The following is a 17760-nucleotide window of genomic DNA, read 5'->3' on the forward strand; positions in this document are numbered from 1 at the left end:
AAAAACACAGGCAAAACCACCTGCTGTGCAGCTTGTGTTTTCATGAGATTGACTACAGTTAGTTATTCTCAGGGCACAGGCAAATTGCGTTGGTAAGTGCCATATGCTGCTGGCCGATTCCCCCAGTGTGTGTGTGTGTTTGTATGTGTGTACGGGTGCCTGTGTGTGTGTGTGTGTGCATCTCAACTAGTGTGCGTGCGTGCGCACGCGCGTGTTTCCCCAATTTGCTTGCACGCATGTGTGTGTGTATGTGTGCTCACAGTATCTGTGCGTGAGTCCGTACTTGTGTGCCTGTGTGTCTTGGCCACCACTGATCGAGGTCTCAGCTGCTCTGAGGCCGAGCCCGGGGGCCCTGGGCTGGGAGAGGAGATTAAGCCATCACCGTGGAGCAGAGCATTGCTACATCCCAAATGGCACCCTATTCCCTATAAAGGGCACTACTTTTGACCAGAGTACTATGGTAGTGCACTATATAAGGAATAGGGTACCATTTGGGACAGAACATGGCTCAGTCTCCTCCGTCTCCTTTATCACTGCAGATTGGGCCAAATCAACTCCTCATTAGCCAGCACCGCTCTAAATCACATTGCTGCCTCAGAGGACCCAGCCTGCCTGCCTGCCGCTGTCACAGAGAAACTGAGGCGATGCCACTGCACCGACGACACAGTCATCAAATCCTGAATGAATATCCCCTCTTCCCTCTCATCACCCCTTTGTTCAACCACCCCCGTCCTGCTCTAAGACAGGCTGGTATCAAACACAGACAACCTCTAGTGTCCCACGGCTGCTCTGTTCCTCCCACTCTGTCTCAGTCTCTCCCCGGTTGTAGCTAGTTGATCCCCAGGGGATGGTGCTGCTTCATCGCAACATTTTAGACTTTTCCAGTTGGGGAAGTATTGTAGTAGAACCATGAAGAATGTGTCCAAGGGAAACCCCACGCTGTCGGCGAATACCTTAAAAAAAAATTGGGACCCACCTTATTTATCTCCCAATTTTAATTACGATCTTTTCTCATCGCTGCAACTCCCCAACGAGCTCAAGAGAGGCGAAGGTGTAGTCATGCGTCCTCTGAAACAACATTTTAAACACCCGCCAGCTTAACCCAGAACCCAGCTGCACCTGTCATGTATTGTCATGTTATGTCTTGTTCCTGTTCTTTCTCTTCTCTTCGTTTCCCCCTGCTGGTCGTATTAGGTTACCTTCTCTCCCTTTCCTTCCCCCAGCTGTTCCTCATCTCCTCTAACTACCTCGTTTACTCTCTCCCACCTGTTCCCTTTTTTCCCTCTGATTAGGTCTCTATTTCTCTCTCTGTTTCGGTTTCTGTCTCTGTCAGATTCTCGTTTGCTTCACCCTTGTCCCGTCCTGTCGTAATCTGCCTCTTCATCAGATGCTACGTGTGATCAGGTACCTCTGTCCTCTACAACCCGCGCCTACCCGGAGAGACCAGCAGTCTGTTGCCGCTAACCCTGCTATTCTCCTCTGCTGCTAGAAGGGGACTCTCCTGTAAAGAGCAGAGGACTTTATGATTTATTTGTCGCCCTCTCTGCGGGTTGTCTATTTTGTCAACCGATACTTCTGAAGAGGATTTATGTCTTCCCTGTGTTTGGACATTAAAAGACTCTGTTTCTGTTAAACCGCTTTTGGGTCCTCACTCACCCGCATAACAGCACCAATGTGTCGGAGGAAACACCGTTCAAATGGCTACCGGGGTCAGCCTGCAGACACCTGGCCCGCCACAAGGAGTCGCTAGGGCACGATGAGCGAAGTAAAGCCCCCTCCACCAAACATTCCCGTCACCCGGACGATGCAGGGCCAAATATGCCACGGCCGGTTGTGGCACAGCCCAGGAATGATCCCGGGTTTATAGTAACGTCTCTAGCACTGCGATGCAGTGCCTTAGACCGCTGTGCCACTCGGAAGCGGATCCAGCGAATGACTATTACATGAATGATAATAGACGTCGTTGAAGAACAAAACCGGTGAAGTTGTGTAAAAAAGACACATTATTATTCATTTAATAAGTGCGCAAGCTGAGGATTTCAAAAAAGTGATAACAAAGAGAGGTGTGTAATGTGCAAGAGGCTCCTACCAGAGCTATGTATATTACCACCCATGCACAGTACACCAGATGGATGGGCAATCCTGGGGTCTGTTAGCTTGGCACTGTCAGCCAGTAGCGAGAGGATTGAAATAAATACTGATGACAAGCATGAAAATGATGATAGATGAGAATGCTAGAGCTGGTGAATGTGAAGTTCATGTGTTTGTTTGTTTCAAGGGAATCTGCTAATGTGCTGCTGCATCGCAGTCCATATCTGCCCTGAGATTGGAGGGTTGGGAGTTCCATCCCCGGCCGAGTCATACCAAAGACTGTACAAATGGGCACGATGCATCTATTCTTGGCCCTGCGATAGACAAGAGTCTTGTCCAGGCGGTGTACTTGTACATCAATCTGCCTCACGCTACAGAAACAGGAGATGTACTTGCTTTACTCGGTCCATGCGTCCCTTCCTAAATCTAAAGGACAAGTCTGCTGTTGAAGTATCCATTGTGACTCTATTGAAATATCCATTGTGGCTCTAGGATTCTCTGGAAACCATGCTCCATGAAGAATGTGTCCAAGGGAAACCCCACGCTGTCGGCGAATACCTTAAAAAAAAATTGGGACCCACCTTATTTATCTCCCAATTTTAATTACGATCTACTAGGCCTACCTGCAGTGGAGGGTAGGTGTGTGAGCCTGGTCAGGCAGGTTAATGTGAACCAGGTGGAGGCCAGGGAAGCACCAGCCATCATCAGGACCAGGATGAGCTTCAGCATGCCCCGGATAGAATCTGCAAACCTGGGGAGAGACAGAGATGGAGGTAGTAAACCTGGAGAGAGAGACAGAGATGGAGGTAGTAAACCTGGAGAGAGACAGAGATAGAGGTAGTAAACCTGGGGAGAGACAGAGATGGAGGAAGTAAACCTGGAGAGAGACAGAGATGGAGGTAGTAAACCTGGAGAGAGAGACAGAGATGGAGGTAGTAAACCTGGAGAGAGACAGAGATGGAGGTAGTAAACCTGGAGAGAGAGACAGAGATGGAGGTAGTAAACCTGGAGAGAGAGACAGAGATGGAGGTAGTAAACCTGGAGAGAGACAGAGATGGAGGTAGTAAACCTGGGGAGAGACAGAGATGGAGGAAGTAAACCTGGAGAGAGACAGATGCCACTCGGAATCACAATGAAAGCTATTGCAGAGATGGAGGTAGTAAACCTGGAGAGAGAGACAGAGATGGAGGTAGTAAACCTGGAGAGAGACAGAGATGGAGGTAGTAAACCTGGAGATTGGAGACAGGATGGAGGTAGTAAACCTGGAGAGAGACAGAGATGGAGGTAGTAAACCTGGAGAGAGAGACAGAGATGGAGGTAGTAAACCTGGAGAGAGACAGAGGTGGAGGTAGTAAACCTGGAGAGAGACAGAGGTGGAGGTAGTAAACCTGGGGAGAGACAGAGATGGAGGTAGTAAACCTGGAGAGAGACAGAGATGGAGGTAGTAAACCTGGAGAGAGAGACAGAGATGGAGGTAGTAAACCTGGGGAGAGACAGTGATGGAGGTAGTAAACCTGGAGAGAGAGACAGAGATGGAGGTAGTAAACCTGGAGAGAGAGACAGAGATGGAGGTAGTAAACCTGGAGAGAGACAGAGATGGAGGTAGTAAACCTGGAGAGAGACAGAGATGGAGGTAGTAAACCTGGAGAGAGACAGAGGTGGAGGTAGTAAACCTGGAGAGAGACAGAGGTGGAGGTAGTAAACCTGGGGAGAGACAGAGGTGGAGGTAGTAAACCTGGAGAGAGACAGAGATGGAGGTAGTAAACCTGGGGAGAGACAGAGATGGAGGTAGTAAACCTGGAGAGAGACAGAGGTGGAGGTAGTAAACCTGGAGAGAGACAGAGATGGAGGTAGTAAACCTGGAGAGAGACAGAGATGGAGGTAGTAAACCTGGAGAGAGACAGAGATGGAGGTAGTAAACCTGGAGAGACAGAGATGGAGGTAGTAAACCTGGAGAGAGACAGAGATGGAGGTAGTAAACCTGGAGAGAGACAGAGATGGAGGTAGTAAACCTGGAGAGAGACAGAGATGGAGGTAGTAAACCTGGAGAGAGACAGAGATGGAGGTAGTAAACCTGGAGAGAGACAGAGATGGAGGTAGTAAACCTGGGGAGAGACAGAGATGGAGGTAGTAAACCTGGAGAGAGACAGAGATGGAGGTAGTAAACCTGGAGAGAGACAGAGATGGAGGTAGTAAACCTGGAGAGAGACAGAGATGGAGGTAGTAAACCTGGAGAGAGACAGAGATGGAGGTAGTAAACCTGGAGAGAGACAGAGATGGAGGTAGTAAACCTGGAGAGAGACAGAGGTGGAGGTAGTAAACCTGGGGAGAGACAGCGATGGAGGTAGTAAACCTGGGGAGAGACAGAGATGGAGGTAGTAAACCTGGAGAGAGACAGAGATGGAGGTAGTAAACCTGGAGAGAGACAGAGATGGAGGTAGTAAACCTGGAGAGAGACAGAGATGGAGGTAGTAAACCTGGGGAGAGACAGAGATGGAGGTAGTAAACCTGGGGAGAGACAGAGATGGAGGTAGCCTGTCAGCCTCCAGTATTTATGCTGCAGTAGTTTATGTGTCGGGGGGCTAGGGTCAGTTTGTTATATCTGGAGTACTTCTCCTGTCCTATTCGGTGTCCTGTGTGAATCTAAGTGTGCGTTCTCTAATTCTCTCCTTCTCTCTTTCTTTCTCTCTCTCGGAGGACCTGAGCCCTAGGACCATGCCCCAGGACTACCTGACATGATGACTCCTTGCTGTCCCCAGTCCACCTGGCCATGCTGCTGCTCCAGTTTCAACTGGCCTGGGCCCTAGGACCATGTCCCAGGACTACCTGACATGATGACTCCTTGCTGTCCCCAGTCCACCTGGCCATGCTGCTGCTCCAGTTTCAACTGTTCTGCCTTACTATTATTCAACCATGCTGGTCATTTATGAACATTTGAACATCTTGGCCACGTTCTGTTATAATCTCCACCCGGCACAGCCAGAAGAGGACTGGCCACCCCACATATGCTCTCTCTAATTCTCTCTTTCTTTCTCTCTCTCGGAGGACCTGAGCCCTAGGACCGTGTCCCAGGACTACCTGACATGATGACTCCTTGCTGTCCCCAGTCCACCTGACTGTGCTGCTGCTCCAGTTTCAACTGTTCTGCCTTATTATTATTCGACCATGCTGGTCATTTATGAACATTTGAACATCTTGGTCATGTTCTGTTATAATCTCTACCCGGCACAGCCAGAAGAGGACTGGCCACCCCACATAGCCTGGTTCCTCTCTAGGTTTCTTCCTAGGTTTTGGCCTTTCTAGGGAGTTTTTCCTAGCCACCGTGCTTTTACACCTGCATTGTTTGCTGTTTGGGGTTTTAGGCTGGGTTTCTGTACAGCAAATTGAGATATCAGCTGATGTACGAAGGGCTATATAAATAAATTTGATTTGATTTGAGGTAGTAAACCTGGGGAGAGACAGAGATGGAGGTAGTAAACCTGGGGAGAGACAGAGATGGAGGAAGTAAACCTGGAGAGAGACAGAGATGGAGGTAGTAAACCTGGGGAGAGACAGCGATGGAGGTAGTAAACCTGGGGAGAGACAGAGATGGAGGTAGTAAACCTGGAGAGAGACAGAGATGGAGGTAGTAAACCTGGAGAGAGACAGAGATGGAGGTAGTAAACCTGGAGAGAGACAGAGATGGAGGTAGTAAACCTGGAGAGAGACAGAGATGGAGGTAGTAAACCTGGAGAGAGACAGAGATGGAGGTAGTAAACCTGGGGAGAGATAGAGATGGAGGTAGTAAACCTGGGGAGAGATAGAGATGGAGGTAGTAAACCTGGAGAGAGACAGAGATGGAGGTAGTAAACCTGGAGAGAGACAGAGATGGAGGTAGTAAACCTGGAGAGAGACAGAGATGGAGGTAGTAAACCTGGGGAGAGATAGAGATGGAGGTAGTAAACCTGGGGAGAGACAGAGATGGAGGTAGTAAACCTGGAGAGAGACAGAAATGGAGGTAGTAAACCTGGAGAGAGACAGAGATGGAGGTAGTAAACCTGGGGAGAGAGACAGAGGTGGAGGTAGTAAACCTGGGGAGAGAGACAGAGATGGAGGTAGTAAACCTGGAGAGAGACAGAGGTGGAGGTAGTAAACCTGGGGAGAGAGACAGAGGTGGAGGTAGTAAACATTTAACATTTACATTTAAGTCATTTAGCAGACGCTCTTATCCAGAGCGACTTACAAATTGGTGCTTTCACCTTATGACATCCAGTGGAACAGCCACTTTACAATAGTGCATCTAGGTATTTTAAGGGGGGAGGGGTAGAAGGATTACTTTATCCTATCCTAGGTATTCCTTAAAGAGGTGGGGTTTCAGGTGTCTCCGGAAGGTGGTGATTGACTCCGCTGTCCTGGCGTCGTGAGGGAGTTTGTTCCACCATTGGGGGGCCAGAGCAGCGAACAGTTTTGACTGGGCTGAGCGGGAACTGTACTTCCTCAGTGGTAGGGAGGCGAGCAGGCCAGAGGTGGATGAACGCAGTGCCCTTGTTTGGGTGTAGGGCCTGATCAGAGCCTGGAGGTAGTGAGGTGCCGTTCCCCTCACAGCTCCGTAGGCAAGCACCATGGTCTTGTAGCGGATGCGAGCTTCAACTGGAAGCCAGTGGAGAGAGCGGAGGAGCGGGGTTACGTGAGAGAACTTGGGAAGGTTGAACACCAGACGGGCTGCGGCGTTCTGGATGAGTTGTAGGGGTTTAATGGCACAGGCAGGGAGCCCAGCCAACAGCGAGTTGCAGTAATCCAGACGGGAGATGACAAGTGCCTGGATTAGGACCTGCGCCGCTTCCTGTGTGAGGCAGGGTCGTACTCTGCGGATGTTGTAGAGCATGAACCTACAGGAACGGGCCACCGCCTTGATGTTATTTGAGAACGACAGGGTGTTGTCCAGGATCACGCCAAGGTTCTTAGCGCTCTGGGACGAGGACACAATGGAGTTGTCAACCGTGATGGCGAGATCATGGAACGGGCAGTCCTTCCCCGGGAGGAAGAGCAGCTCCGTCTTGCCGAGGTTCAGCTTGAGGTGATGATCCGTCATCCACACTGATATGTCTGCCAGACATGCAGAGATGCGATTCGCCACCTGGTCGTCAGAAGGGGGAAAGGAGAAGATTAATTGTGTGTCGTCTGCATAGCAATGATAGGAGAGACCATGTGAGGTTATGACAGAGCCAAGTGACTTGGTGTATAGCGAGAATAGGAGAGGGCCTAGAACAGAGCCCTGGGGACACCAGTGGTGAGAGCACGTGGTGAGGAGATGGATTCTCGCCACGCCACCTGGTAGGAGCGACCTGTCAGGTAGGACGCAATCCAAGCGTGGGCCGCGCCGGAGATGCCCAACTCGGAGAGGGTGGAGAGGAGGATCTGATGGTTCACAGTATCGAAGGCAGCCGATAGGTCTAGAAGGATGAGAGCAGAGGAGAGAGAGTTAGCTTTAGCAGTGCGGAGCGCCTCCGTGATACAGAGAAGAGCAGTCTCAGTTGAATGACTAGTCTTGAAACCTGACTGATTTGGATCAAGAAGGTCATTCTGAGAGAGATAGCGGGAGAGCTGGCCAAGGACGGCACGTTCAAGAGTTTTGGAGAGAAAAGAAAGAAGGGATACTGGTCTGTAGTTGTTGACATCGGAGGGATCGAGTGTAGGTTTTTTCAGAAGGGGTGCAACTCTCGCTCTCTTGAAGACGGGAGGGACGTAGCCAGCGGTCAGGGATGAGTTGATGAGCGAGGTGAGGTAAGGGAGAAGGTCACCGGAGATGGTCTGGAGAAGAGAGGAGGGGATAGGGTCAAGCGGGCAGGTTGTTGGGCGGCCGGCCGTCACAAGACGCGAGATGTCATCTGGAGAGAGAGGGAGAAAGAGGTCAGAGCACAGGGTAGGGCAGTGTGAGCAGAACCAGCGGTGTCGTTTGACTTAGCAAACGAGGATCGGATGTCGTCGACCTTCTTTTCAAAATGGTTGACGAAGTCATCTGCAGAGAGGGAGGAGGGGGGGAGGGGGAGGAGGATTCAAGAGGGAGGAGAAGGTGGCAAAGAGCTTCCTAGGGTTAGAGGCAGATGCTTGGAATTTAGAGTGGTAGAAAGTGGCTTTAGCAGCAGAGACAGAGGAGGAAAATGTAGAGAGGAGGGAGTGAAAGGATGCCAGGTCCGCAGGGAGGCGAGTTTTCCTCCATTTCCGCTCGGCTGCCCGGAGCCCTGTTCTGTGAGCTCGCAATGAGTCGTCGAGCCACGGAGCGGGAGGGGAGGACCGAGCCGGCCTGGAGGATAGGGGACATAGAGAGTCAAAGGATGCAGAAAGGGAGGAGAGGAGGGTTGAGGAGGCAGAATCAGGAGATAGGTTGGAGAAGGTTTGAGCAGAGGGAAGAGATGATAGGATGGAAGAGGAGAGAGTAGCGGGGGGAGAGAGCGAAGGTTGGGACGGCGCGATACCATCCGAGTAGGGGCAGTGTGGGAAGTGTTGGATGAGAGCGAGAGGGAAAAGGATACAAGGTAGTGGTCGGAGACTTGGAGGGGAGTTGCAATGAGGTTAGTGGAGGAACAGCATCTAGTAAAGATGAGGTCGAGCGTATTGCCTGCCTTGTGAGTAGGGGGGAAGGTGAGAGGGTGAGGTCAAAAGAGGAGAGGAGTGGAAAGAAGGAGGCAGAGAGGAATGAGTCAAAGGTAGACGTGGGGAGGTTAAAGTCGCCCAGAACTGTGAGAGGTGAGCCGTCCTCAGGAAAGGAGCTTATCAAGGCATCAAGCTCATTGATGAACTCTCCGAGGGAACCTGGAGGGCGATAAATGATAAGGATGTTAAGCTTGAAAGGGCTGGTAACTGTGACAGCATGGAATTCAAAGGAGGCGATAGACAGATGGGTAAGGGGAGAAAGAGAGAATGACCACTTGGGAGAGATGAGGATCCCGGTGCCACCACCCCACTGACCAGAAGCTCTCGGGGTGTGCGAGCACGTGGGCGGACGAAGAGAGAGCAGTAGGAGTAGCGGTGTTGTCTGTGGTGATCCATGTTTCCGTCAGAGCCAAGAAGTCGAGGGACTGGAGGGAGGCATAGGCTGAGATGAACTCTGCCTTGTTGGCCGCAGATCGGCAGTTCCAGAGGCTACCGGAGACCTGGAACTCCACGTGGGTCGTGCGCGCTGGGACCACCAGATTAGGGTGGCTGCGGCCACGCGGTGTGGAGCGTTTGTATGGTCTGTGCAGAGAGGAGAGAACAGGGATAGACAGACACATAGTTGACAGGCTAGAGAAGAGGCTACGCTAATGCAGAGGAGATTGGAATGACAAGTGGACTACGCGTCTCGAATGTTCAGAAAGTTAAGCTTACGTAGCAAGAATCTAATTGACTAAAATGATTAAAATGATAGAGTACTGCTGGGGTAGGCTAGCTGCGTTGTTGACACTACCCTAATCAAGTCGTACCGTTGAGTGTGAAGTTTCTACAATGCTGCTTATCGGGAGCTAGCTGGCTAGCTAGCAGTGTTGGTTACGTTACGTTGCGTTAGGAGAACGACAATAGCTGGCTAGCTAACCTAGAAAATCGCTCTAGACTACACAATTATCTTTGAAACAAAGACGGCTATGTAGCTAGCTACGATCAAACAAATCACACCGTTGGGACTGTAATGAAATTAAATGAAAAAGTGATACTACCTGTGGAGCGACGCGGAATGCGACCGGAATGCGAAAGTTCTATTCAGTAGACGTTGGCTGGCTATTGGCTAGCTAGGAGTGTCTCCTACGTTAAGGACGACAAAATAGCTGGCTAGCTAACCTCGGTGAATTAAGATAATCACTCTAAGACTACACACTCTAAACTACACAATTATCTTGGATACGAAGACAGCAAAGACAACTATGTAGCTAAACCTGGGGAGAGAGACAGAGATGGAGGTAGTAAACCTGGAGAGAGACAGAGATGGAGGTAGTAAACCTGGAGCACACAGATAGAAACAGGATTGTTTTAAACAACAACAAAACAACAACTGAAACGGGTACAACATTGCCTAATTTGGTATGTTTCAAAAATGGCTTAAAGGAAAACTCTACTCAAAAACTATATTTTGGTATTTTCTTCCACTGATGGAAGTCCAACACTGTAGTCCACTGTTGATACGGCCCCAAAATGTTTTGCATGTCAGGAGTTTAAGATATTGGACTTTCAAGCAGCAAGAAGCAATGTGTCACCCGCCACATCATCATGATGATGCAAATCATGACATGCTTCAAACCACAACAAAGAGTGTAAACAAGTCTCAGAGTGACTTATGTGCCTCCATGTCACCATGGATAAAAGGGAAGCAGTCATGGTGTCAGGAGAATGTATCTGTCCCTGGGTTACAACTGGTGACAGCTTACAGTGATACACCATGATATGAGTTGATGTCATTTAGATCACCAGTGACTGTGACGCAAGCAGGCAGATATTTGATGTCTGCTACTTCCTATCCATCCAGACACGCTAAACAAAGCCTGGTGTTTTAGCGTTCAAAATCAAATCAAATTGTATTTGTCACATGCACCGAATACAAACAAGTATAGATAGACCTTACAGTGAAATACTTACTTACAAGCCCTAACCAACCCCCAAAAAAAAAAAAAAAAAATAAACAAAATAATTAAAGAGTAGCAGTAAAATAACAATAGCGAGGCAATATACAGGGGGTACCGGTACAGAGTCAATGTGCGGGGGGCACAGGTTAGTCAAGATAATCAAGGTAATATGTACATGTACACTACCGTTCAAAAGTTTGGTGTCATTTAGAAATGTCCTTGTTTTTGAAAGAAAAGCTATTTTTTTGTCCATTAAAATAACATCAAATTGATTAGAAATACAGTGTAGACACTGTTAATGTTGCATCCTGGAGTCGTCTCTTCACTATTGACTTTGAGACGGGTGTTTTTCGGGTACTATTTAATGAAGCTGCCAATTGAGGACTTGTGAGGCGTCTGTTTCTCTAACTAGACACTTTAATGTACTTGTCCTCTTGCTCAGTTGTGCCCCGGGGCCACCCACTCCTCTTTCTACTCTGGTTAGGGCCAGTTTGCGCTGTTCTGTGAAGGGAGTAGTACACAGCGTTATACGAGATCTTCAGTTTCTTGGTAAACTGAAGGTTTACTCCTGGACTGACAAGGTTTACTCCTAACTGTCTGACATCGCACATATTGAAGCTCGTAGTGGAAAGACACTAATTGCCTTTGTTTTGTTGTGCTCAGACAAAATTGTTCAACCCAACAAAGAACTATTTGTGAAAAAACACCCGCAGGAAATGTTGAATTTGTCAAACAGTCTCTCAGAGTTCAATAAAACTGTAGCAGGGGAACATAAGGGAAATCCGTTTTGGACAGCCTCACAGACAACAAAACTATTTCACTTCAAAGCATTTATTTTTGCACTGTCTGTGTGTGGCTAGGAACCATATGTCACTCAGACTGTCTGATAGTATGACCCCCATAGTGTTCTGTCTGAGTGAAGAATACATCTAGGATCGACTTTCTATTCATGAATGGACAGAGCAGTCTGCCTAACATGCTATTATGTACCTTTTGGAAGAAAACACAACAGGGATGCTGGGCCATGGAAGGAGGTGCTTTGGCAGGGACAGGCAAGTACTGCCCAGCCCAGTCTGCTCTCTCATTCCCCAGCCAAAGCCAGCCTCTGCTCCTACCCATCTGCCATAGCTCTAACTCTCCCCTGGCTGTGCCAGAGACTACAGCCCTGCACCTACCCAGTCAACCCCTCTCCTCTCTGGGTAGAGGACCACAGCTAAGTCCTCTACCCAAACAGCACCAGTATCCTATTATATACGTCTCCTACACCCAGCCAAACCCTTGTCTCACTGGGTAGAGGAGCACAGTTAATGGTCCCCTACACCCGTGGTTCCCAAACCTCTCCTCAGGGACCCGCAGCCATTCCATGTATTTGATCTATTCCAGAGCTAGCACACCTGATTCAACGTGTCACCTATCATCAAACCATTGACTAGGTAAGCCAGGTGAGTTAGTTCGGGGCTATTACAAAATAGTGAAATGTCTGGGGTCCCTGAGGAGAGGTTTGAGAACCACTACCCTACCCTACACCACCACCACCACCACCAGTATCATAATTACTATCACCCCTCTCACATCTAATTTGTTTACTGACACCTGCAATAAATGCAGCATGCATCTAAGTAGTATATTTCAAGACTCCTTTATGCCCTACAATGTCAGCTGACAAGACTGGAGCATACTGTATGCCTATCTTGTTGTGAGGTAATGTCTAAATTAAAAGCACATCAATAACAGTTGTGTCAGATTTAGTGGCTAGAAGATAGTGACGCTTAAATCTCCTCTGGCATCAGATTTCATTTTGTGCATTCTCTTCTGGCTAACTGCAGGAATAATTCAATTCTTATTCCATTTGATATTATCATTATTAGGTCTATTTGTCTCCATTCTGTGCCAAGACAAGGGCATGTACTGAATGAACAAACCAGTCTGATAGATGGCTGTAATGATATCACTGACAGACAACGGCCAAAACAAATTCAGTTATTTCCATTTTCCATTTTAAATATCTTGTTTACCCCTCGTTTATCTAAGATAAATACCTGATCATCTCTCAGGTCTCTAGTGGCAGTTAATGTGGTTAAAAACTCTTCCACCTCCCTCCCTCCCCCCCATCCCTCCCTCCCTTCCCCCTGCCTGCCTGCCTCCCTCCCTCCCCCCATGCCTCCCTCCCCCCCATCCCTCCCTCCCCTCCCCCCCCTCCCTCCCTCCCTTCCCCCCTGCCTGCCTGCCTGCCTCCCTCCCTCCCCCTCCCTCCCCCCCCCCTGCCTGCCTGCCTCCCTCCCTCCCCCCCCTGCCTCCCTCCCTCCCTCCCTTCCCCCTGCCTGCCTGCCTCCCTCCCTTCCCCCCTGCCTTCACCCCTGCCTCCCTCCCTCCCTTACCCCCTGCATCCCTCCCAATGCCTCTCCTCAGGTTGATAATGGGACTTGGCTTATAATGGTGGGGATAATGTTTAACAAAGGATAATGGGAGGTGGTTATTATTATTAATTTCCACCAGCTCTGTTCTGTTCCAGGTATGGTCTTAAAGCAGCATTTTCACCTCGACCACAAGCTGCTGGCCGACAATTAAAAGGCGCAGGCTCATTTGTCAAACGTGTCTCTGACTCACGACGCACACACAGACACAGACACAGACAGACAGACACAGACAGACACACCTCTGAGCACCTGTCGCTAATTGCCCCCACAGTGACAAATACTGCCATCCATCTAGTGGTGGGCGCATCTCAGTTGGAAGAAAAATTAGGTATGTGTGTGTGTTGGGGAGTAAGTGTTTGTTTGGCTGTCACAAAGCCCTCCCGGGAAGCAAACCACTTAGTATTTGCAACCATAACACCTGCAGCAAAAGTTCTTGAATGTCTGCTGCCTGTGGCAAGCTGCTCTCTGATGTGTGTGTGGCGTAAGGTGAGACAGAGGTGTGTTATAACTTACGTTCAGGCACGAGAGTGTGTGTGTGTGTGCGTGTGTGTGTGTGCTCTGTACTGTAACTCAGCAGCTCCATCAACACCAAATCGTCAGGCAAATGATCATTAATGGTTCCACAAAGGTCCCAGTACTATAGAGGTAAACAGGGGCATCTGCTACTGCGCTTCCCAAACACAACACATCACCAATCACAGCAAAACCCAAACAAACACATACATGGAACGCAACCCCACCCGAAGCACCGCTCTGCTCAGATCAGCTCCCCAAGCTAACCGCCAACAGACGCCAAATTAAGTCAGACGTGAGAAGGAAGCCAATCAACTGGCTGACTGAGACTCTTTAATGAGTTCGTTTCTGTTTCTCTGCCATGACATCAACATCTACTGAGGCTGCAAACCCAACCCTGATTAACCCTGGATCTATAGTTAACACACAATAGTTTGTTAAATAGCTCCAGTCCACTCCAGCCTATACCAAGAACAGAACAGTTCCATGAATCAAGGCTGGAGTTATGGCCTAGTTTTCCAAATGAAAGAGTTGTGAGACTTTGGCCCTGCCTGGAAGTGCTGATTGGACCGGGCGATGAGCATATACATGTCAGCTGGACGACGGATCCATTCCTTTTGCAGAGTCCACAGATTGGGGCCCATGGTGTGTCTGTCTATCCATCAGCTAGAGAGATGTGGCCCATTGCATTAGCATTCACTTACTCACCTCCGTCTATCACAACAACCATGGATTTAATACACTAAGAGAGATGGAGGGAAGGAGTGGATGAGGTGAGCTAAGGGGTTTGAGACGGCGGGCGCATCCCAAATTGCACCCTTTTCCCTATGTAATGGACAACTTTTGACCAGAGCTCATAGACATTTAGGACACACCCTGAGACTCCTACCCCCCTCCAATACCACTAAACACAGTAATGTTTCAAGAAAGTGAGCGAATCAGACTGGAATGCAGCATAAGCAGACAGAGTAATAGACTCATTTATTCTTGTGAACATGCTTAGTAATGGGTTTCTAGTTGCTAATCTTGTTGACAGGCCTTGGAGGCAGAGCCAAAGCTATTACGACCAAACATGGTCTGTGTATTTTCATGCATACTTAATCTGAAGATACTAAGCGAGTGTATGGAGTTCACGATAAATGCTTATCCTCCAATTTGACGGCTCACCTGGTCCAAGGAGATGGTTTAGGACTGAAATGATGAGACAGGCTTATTAATGGGAGGATCTCTCCTCACACATCACTGGACGAGAGCTTGCTGTTGGTAGTCAGGCTTAGTCCAAGCCCAGCCTACCTTCAGACTGTACTGGGCCTACTCCAGACAACCTCTAACTAGAAGCCGGATTCACCGTTAAGATAAGCACACTCAACTCAACTCAGACTTTCACTAAATTCATTCAGTGACGTCAATAGGAGAAAATCTGAGTTAAGCGAACAGATCTCAAGTCAGAAAACTGTCCGGGGCATTTAAGGACATCAAATATCTGACACCCCATCAGGGGTTATCTGTGGGCACATTCAGGTCAAGTCATGCTACAATGCTAAACCACATGGAAATGGTCTGCTGTTTCTGTTGCTTACCTGGCCATGGCCACTCCAAACACACAGCCGCCCACAATGGACCAGAACCCGATCCAGCCAGCATCCACCTTGAGAGACAGACAGAGAGACAGAGAGACAGAGAGAGAGAGAGAGAGAGAGAGAGAGAGAGAGAGAGAGAGAGAGAGAGAGAGAGAGAGAGAGAGAGATGGATACAAAAGGAGAGATCAAGAGAGAATGAGGGTATTGACAGAGAACGAGATAGCAAGGAAGAGTGTGTGGAAGTGAGAACGAGAGACAGAAAGAGGGGAGCATTATTCCATGTTCAGCATGCCAAACACGACTCAGGGGACCGAGGCTAAACAGAAGAGCAGGCACTGTGTCTGAAGACTGGGGAAAACGGTCAATCAAGCCCAGGGTAAATTGCAACCCTGTATTCTGATAGTGGTGGGAGTCAACGGCTGGTGGTGTCAATGTGATGATTCATCACAGACAAACGCCTGCTCTGACAGATGGAGAAGAAAAAAAAAACATTATGACCAGGGTCTTGTTCTGTACGGAGAAAACAGAATAAAGCAGGGAAACACTACCACAACTTGCCCAATAGGAAGAGAGATGTTAGATTTGTGTTGCAAAATGTTTTTCTACAGTGTTCCCTACTGAACTAGACCCAGGGTCTACTGCTGCAGCATCAGCATGAGAGACTGACTGCATCACAGACGGAGGCCAATGTGCCACCCACACACAACACAAACGCTCTTACACACACACACAAACACACACACACCTCTCTGGGGAAGCTGAGTGCCAATGAAGGTGTGCTGCGGTTCACATCAATCTACCTTAAACTATAACTCAGGTAGAAAAAAAGAGGAGCCACGTTGAAAGAGGCCAGATGTGAGTATAAACAAGATGAGACCAGAATGTGAATAAAGCATCATTGTACAGAAGAGATCCGTGAGGGGCCTTTTCTGAAACTTTCTTGAAAAGGAACAAAGGTTGTGAAGCTGAATGCAAATCGTTCTGCATGCTATTTAAGTGTCACGGAAGAGATCATAGCATTTTGTGTGTGTGTGTGTGTGTGTGTGTGTGTGTGTGTGTGTGTGTGTGTTAATTAACTGAAATATGCTCAGTCCTAGATGCAGCCGTACAGGCCTGATTTGTCCGTGCTCAGCTTAATAATCATGCGCGTTGTTACTACTGTGTCAATAACCAGGAAATGGTTTCCGTGCCGAAGTTATGTACGGTGTGGAAGCCAGGGCTTCAGGCTCCTGGCACATTCACTTATTTGTCTTTCTTCAATTTTCTCTTGTTTCTGAGCCTTTTAAGCCAGTAATCATGGCACTTACCGTGGGTGTCACACAACACGATGGCATTGCCATGCTAATTCATTCAGAGGTAACCACGGATAGCATCAAAAGACACCACGGAAGTTAGTTGGTACACTGTCTGCCTGCCTGCCTGTCTGTCTGGAAGCATAACCAACCACCACTCTGACTGGGCCCATAGCCACAAAGCATTTAAGAGTAGGAGTGCTAATCTAGGATCAGGTTTCCTCTCGTATACATTATTATTTAAAAGTCAAAATCGATCCTAGCTTAACACTCCTTCTCTGAGATGCATAAAGGTTACAGTTCACCGTCTGTCTGGAGGCAGCAGAATTAACCACCACAGCTAGATGTAACTCTAGATCAGGAAAAGTACCAGGAGTTCACAACAGTGACTTTCTCAGTGCAGAAAGCCTCTCTGGAATCAGAAAGCTGAAGCTACTGCTGTGCTTTCAGGTGAAGTATCAACTTTCAGAGTGTTTAATGTTTATTCTCCATTAACGGAGCAATTACATATGAGTGATTAACACAGTGTGGGACCTTGTTCTTAGAGCGATGTTAATTACGTACAGCGACACAGAGCTACGTGCCTCAGGACACGGTCTTGCCAAGCACTGGGCTGGGTGTCTGGAGGGAGGGAGGGCTCCTGCAGAGTTCAGACAATAGTCCAGGTTTACCTCAGCCTCATCTCCTCCACCCTTCCCAAGTCACGTTCCAAACTCCAGCCCCTTCAACCATCACATCCCCTCCACCTGTCCCCAGCATACTACTCTCTCATGACATATCCCCAGCTGCTGCCCCATTCTTGTCTATTATTTATAGGATCACTTCACCGTGGGGAGAGGAGACACCGGTTGTGTCCCAAATAGGGTGCCATTTGGGATGCACCCACCGTGTGGAGAGGGACGCTATGGGATGTCACAGAATGCATTCTGTCAGCAGGAAGAAAGGGTCACCTTAGAGACACTGCAAACGGCCACTACTCATCAGCTAGGCAGCGTGGTGGTTGACACTGTTATTGCCACTGGTGGGTGAACCACCTTAGGTTGGACAGCTACAAAATGAACAGGAAATAATCTCAGAAGGCTGGGAGGAAGGTTGGGACTGTGGAGGTGAGGGTTTGTGTGTTCTGGGAAAGACAGGATGAAGCAGGGGTGAAAAACAAAGTATACACCTTCACAGATTTTCTTTGTATAAAAAAAAAATGCACTGACTGCTTTGTCTGCACACACACACACCTCCCCTGTGGGTGGATGTACTACATGGCGGAAGATTGAAACCAGTGTTTGATATCTGCAGA

The 17760-nt window shown here is 48.6% G+C and overlaps 1 protein-coding gene across 1 annotated transcript in view; it reads right to left on the bottom strand.

Moving 5' to 3' along the window:
- LOC115110810 (solute carrier family 49 member 4-like) overlaps positions 1 to 17760 on the bottom strand; it is a 76222-nt gene that overhangs the window by 12928 nt on the left and 45534 nt on the right. Inside the window, 2 exon segments of the mRNA XM_029636719.2 lie at positions 2715 to 2842; positions 15175 to 15242. Coding sequence (XP_029492579.2) covers positions 2715 to 2842; positions 15175 to 15242 — 196 coding nt within the window.

Source organism: Oncorhynchus nerka, linkage group LG3 (genome assembly GCF_034236695.1).
Source record: "Oncorhynchus nerka isolate Pitt River linkage group LG3, Oner_Uvic_2.0, whole genome shotgun sequence".
Taxonomy (NCBI): domain Eukaryota; kingdom Metazoa; phylum Chordata; class Actinopteri; order Salmoniformes; family Salmonidae; genus Oncorhynchus; species Oncorhynchus nerka.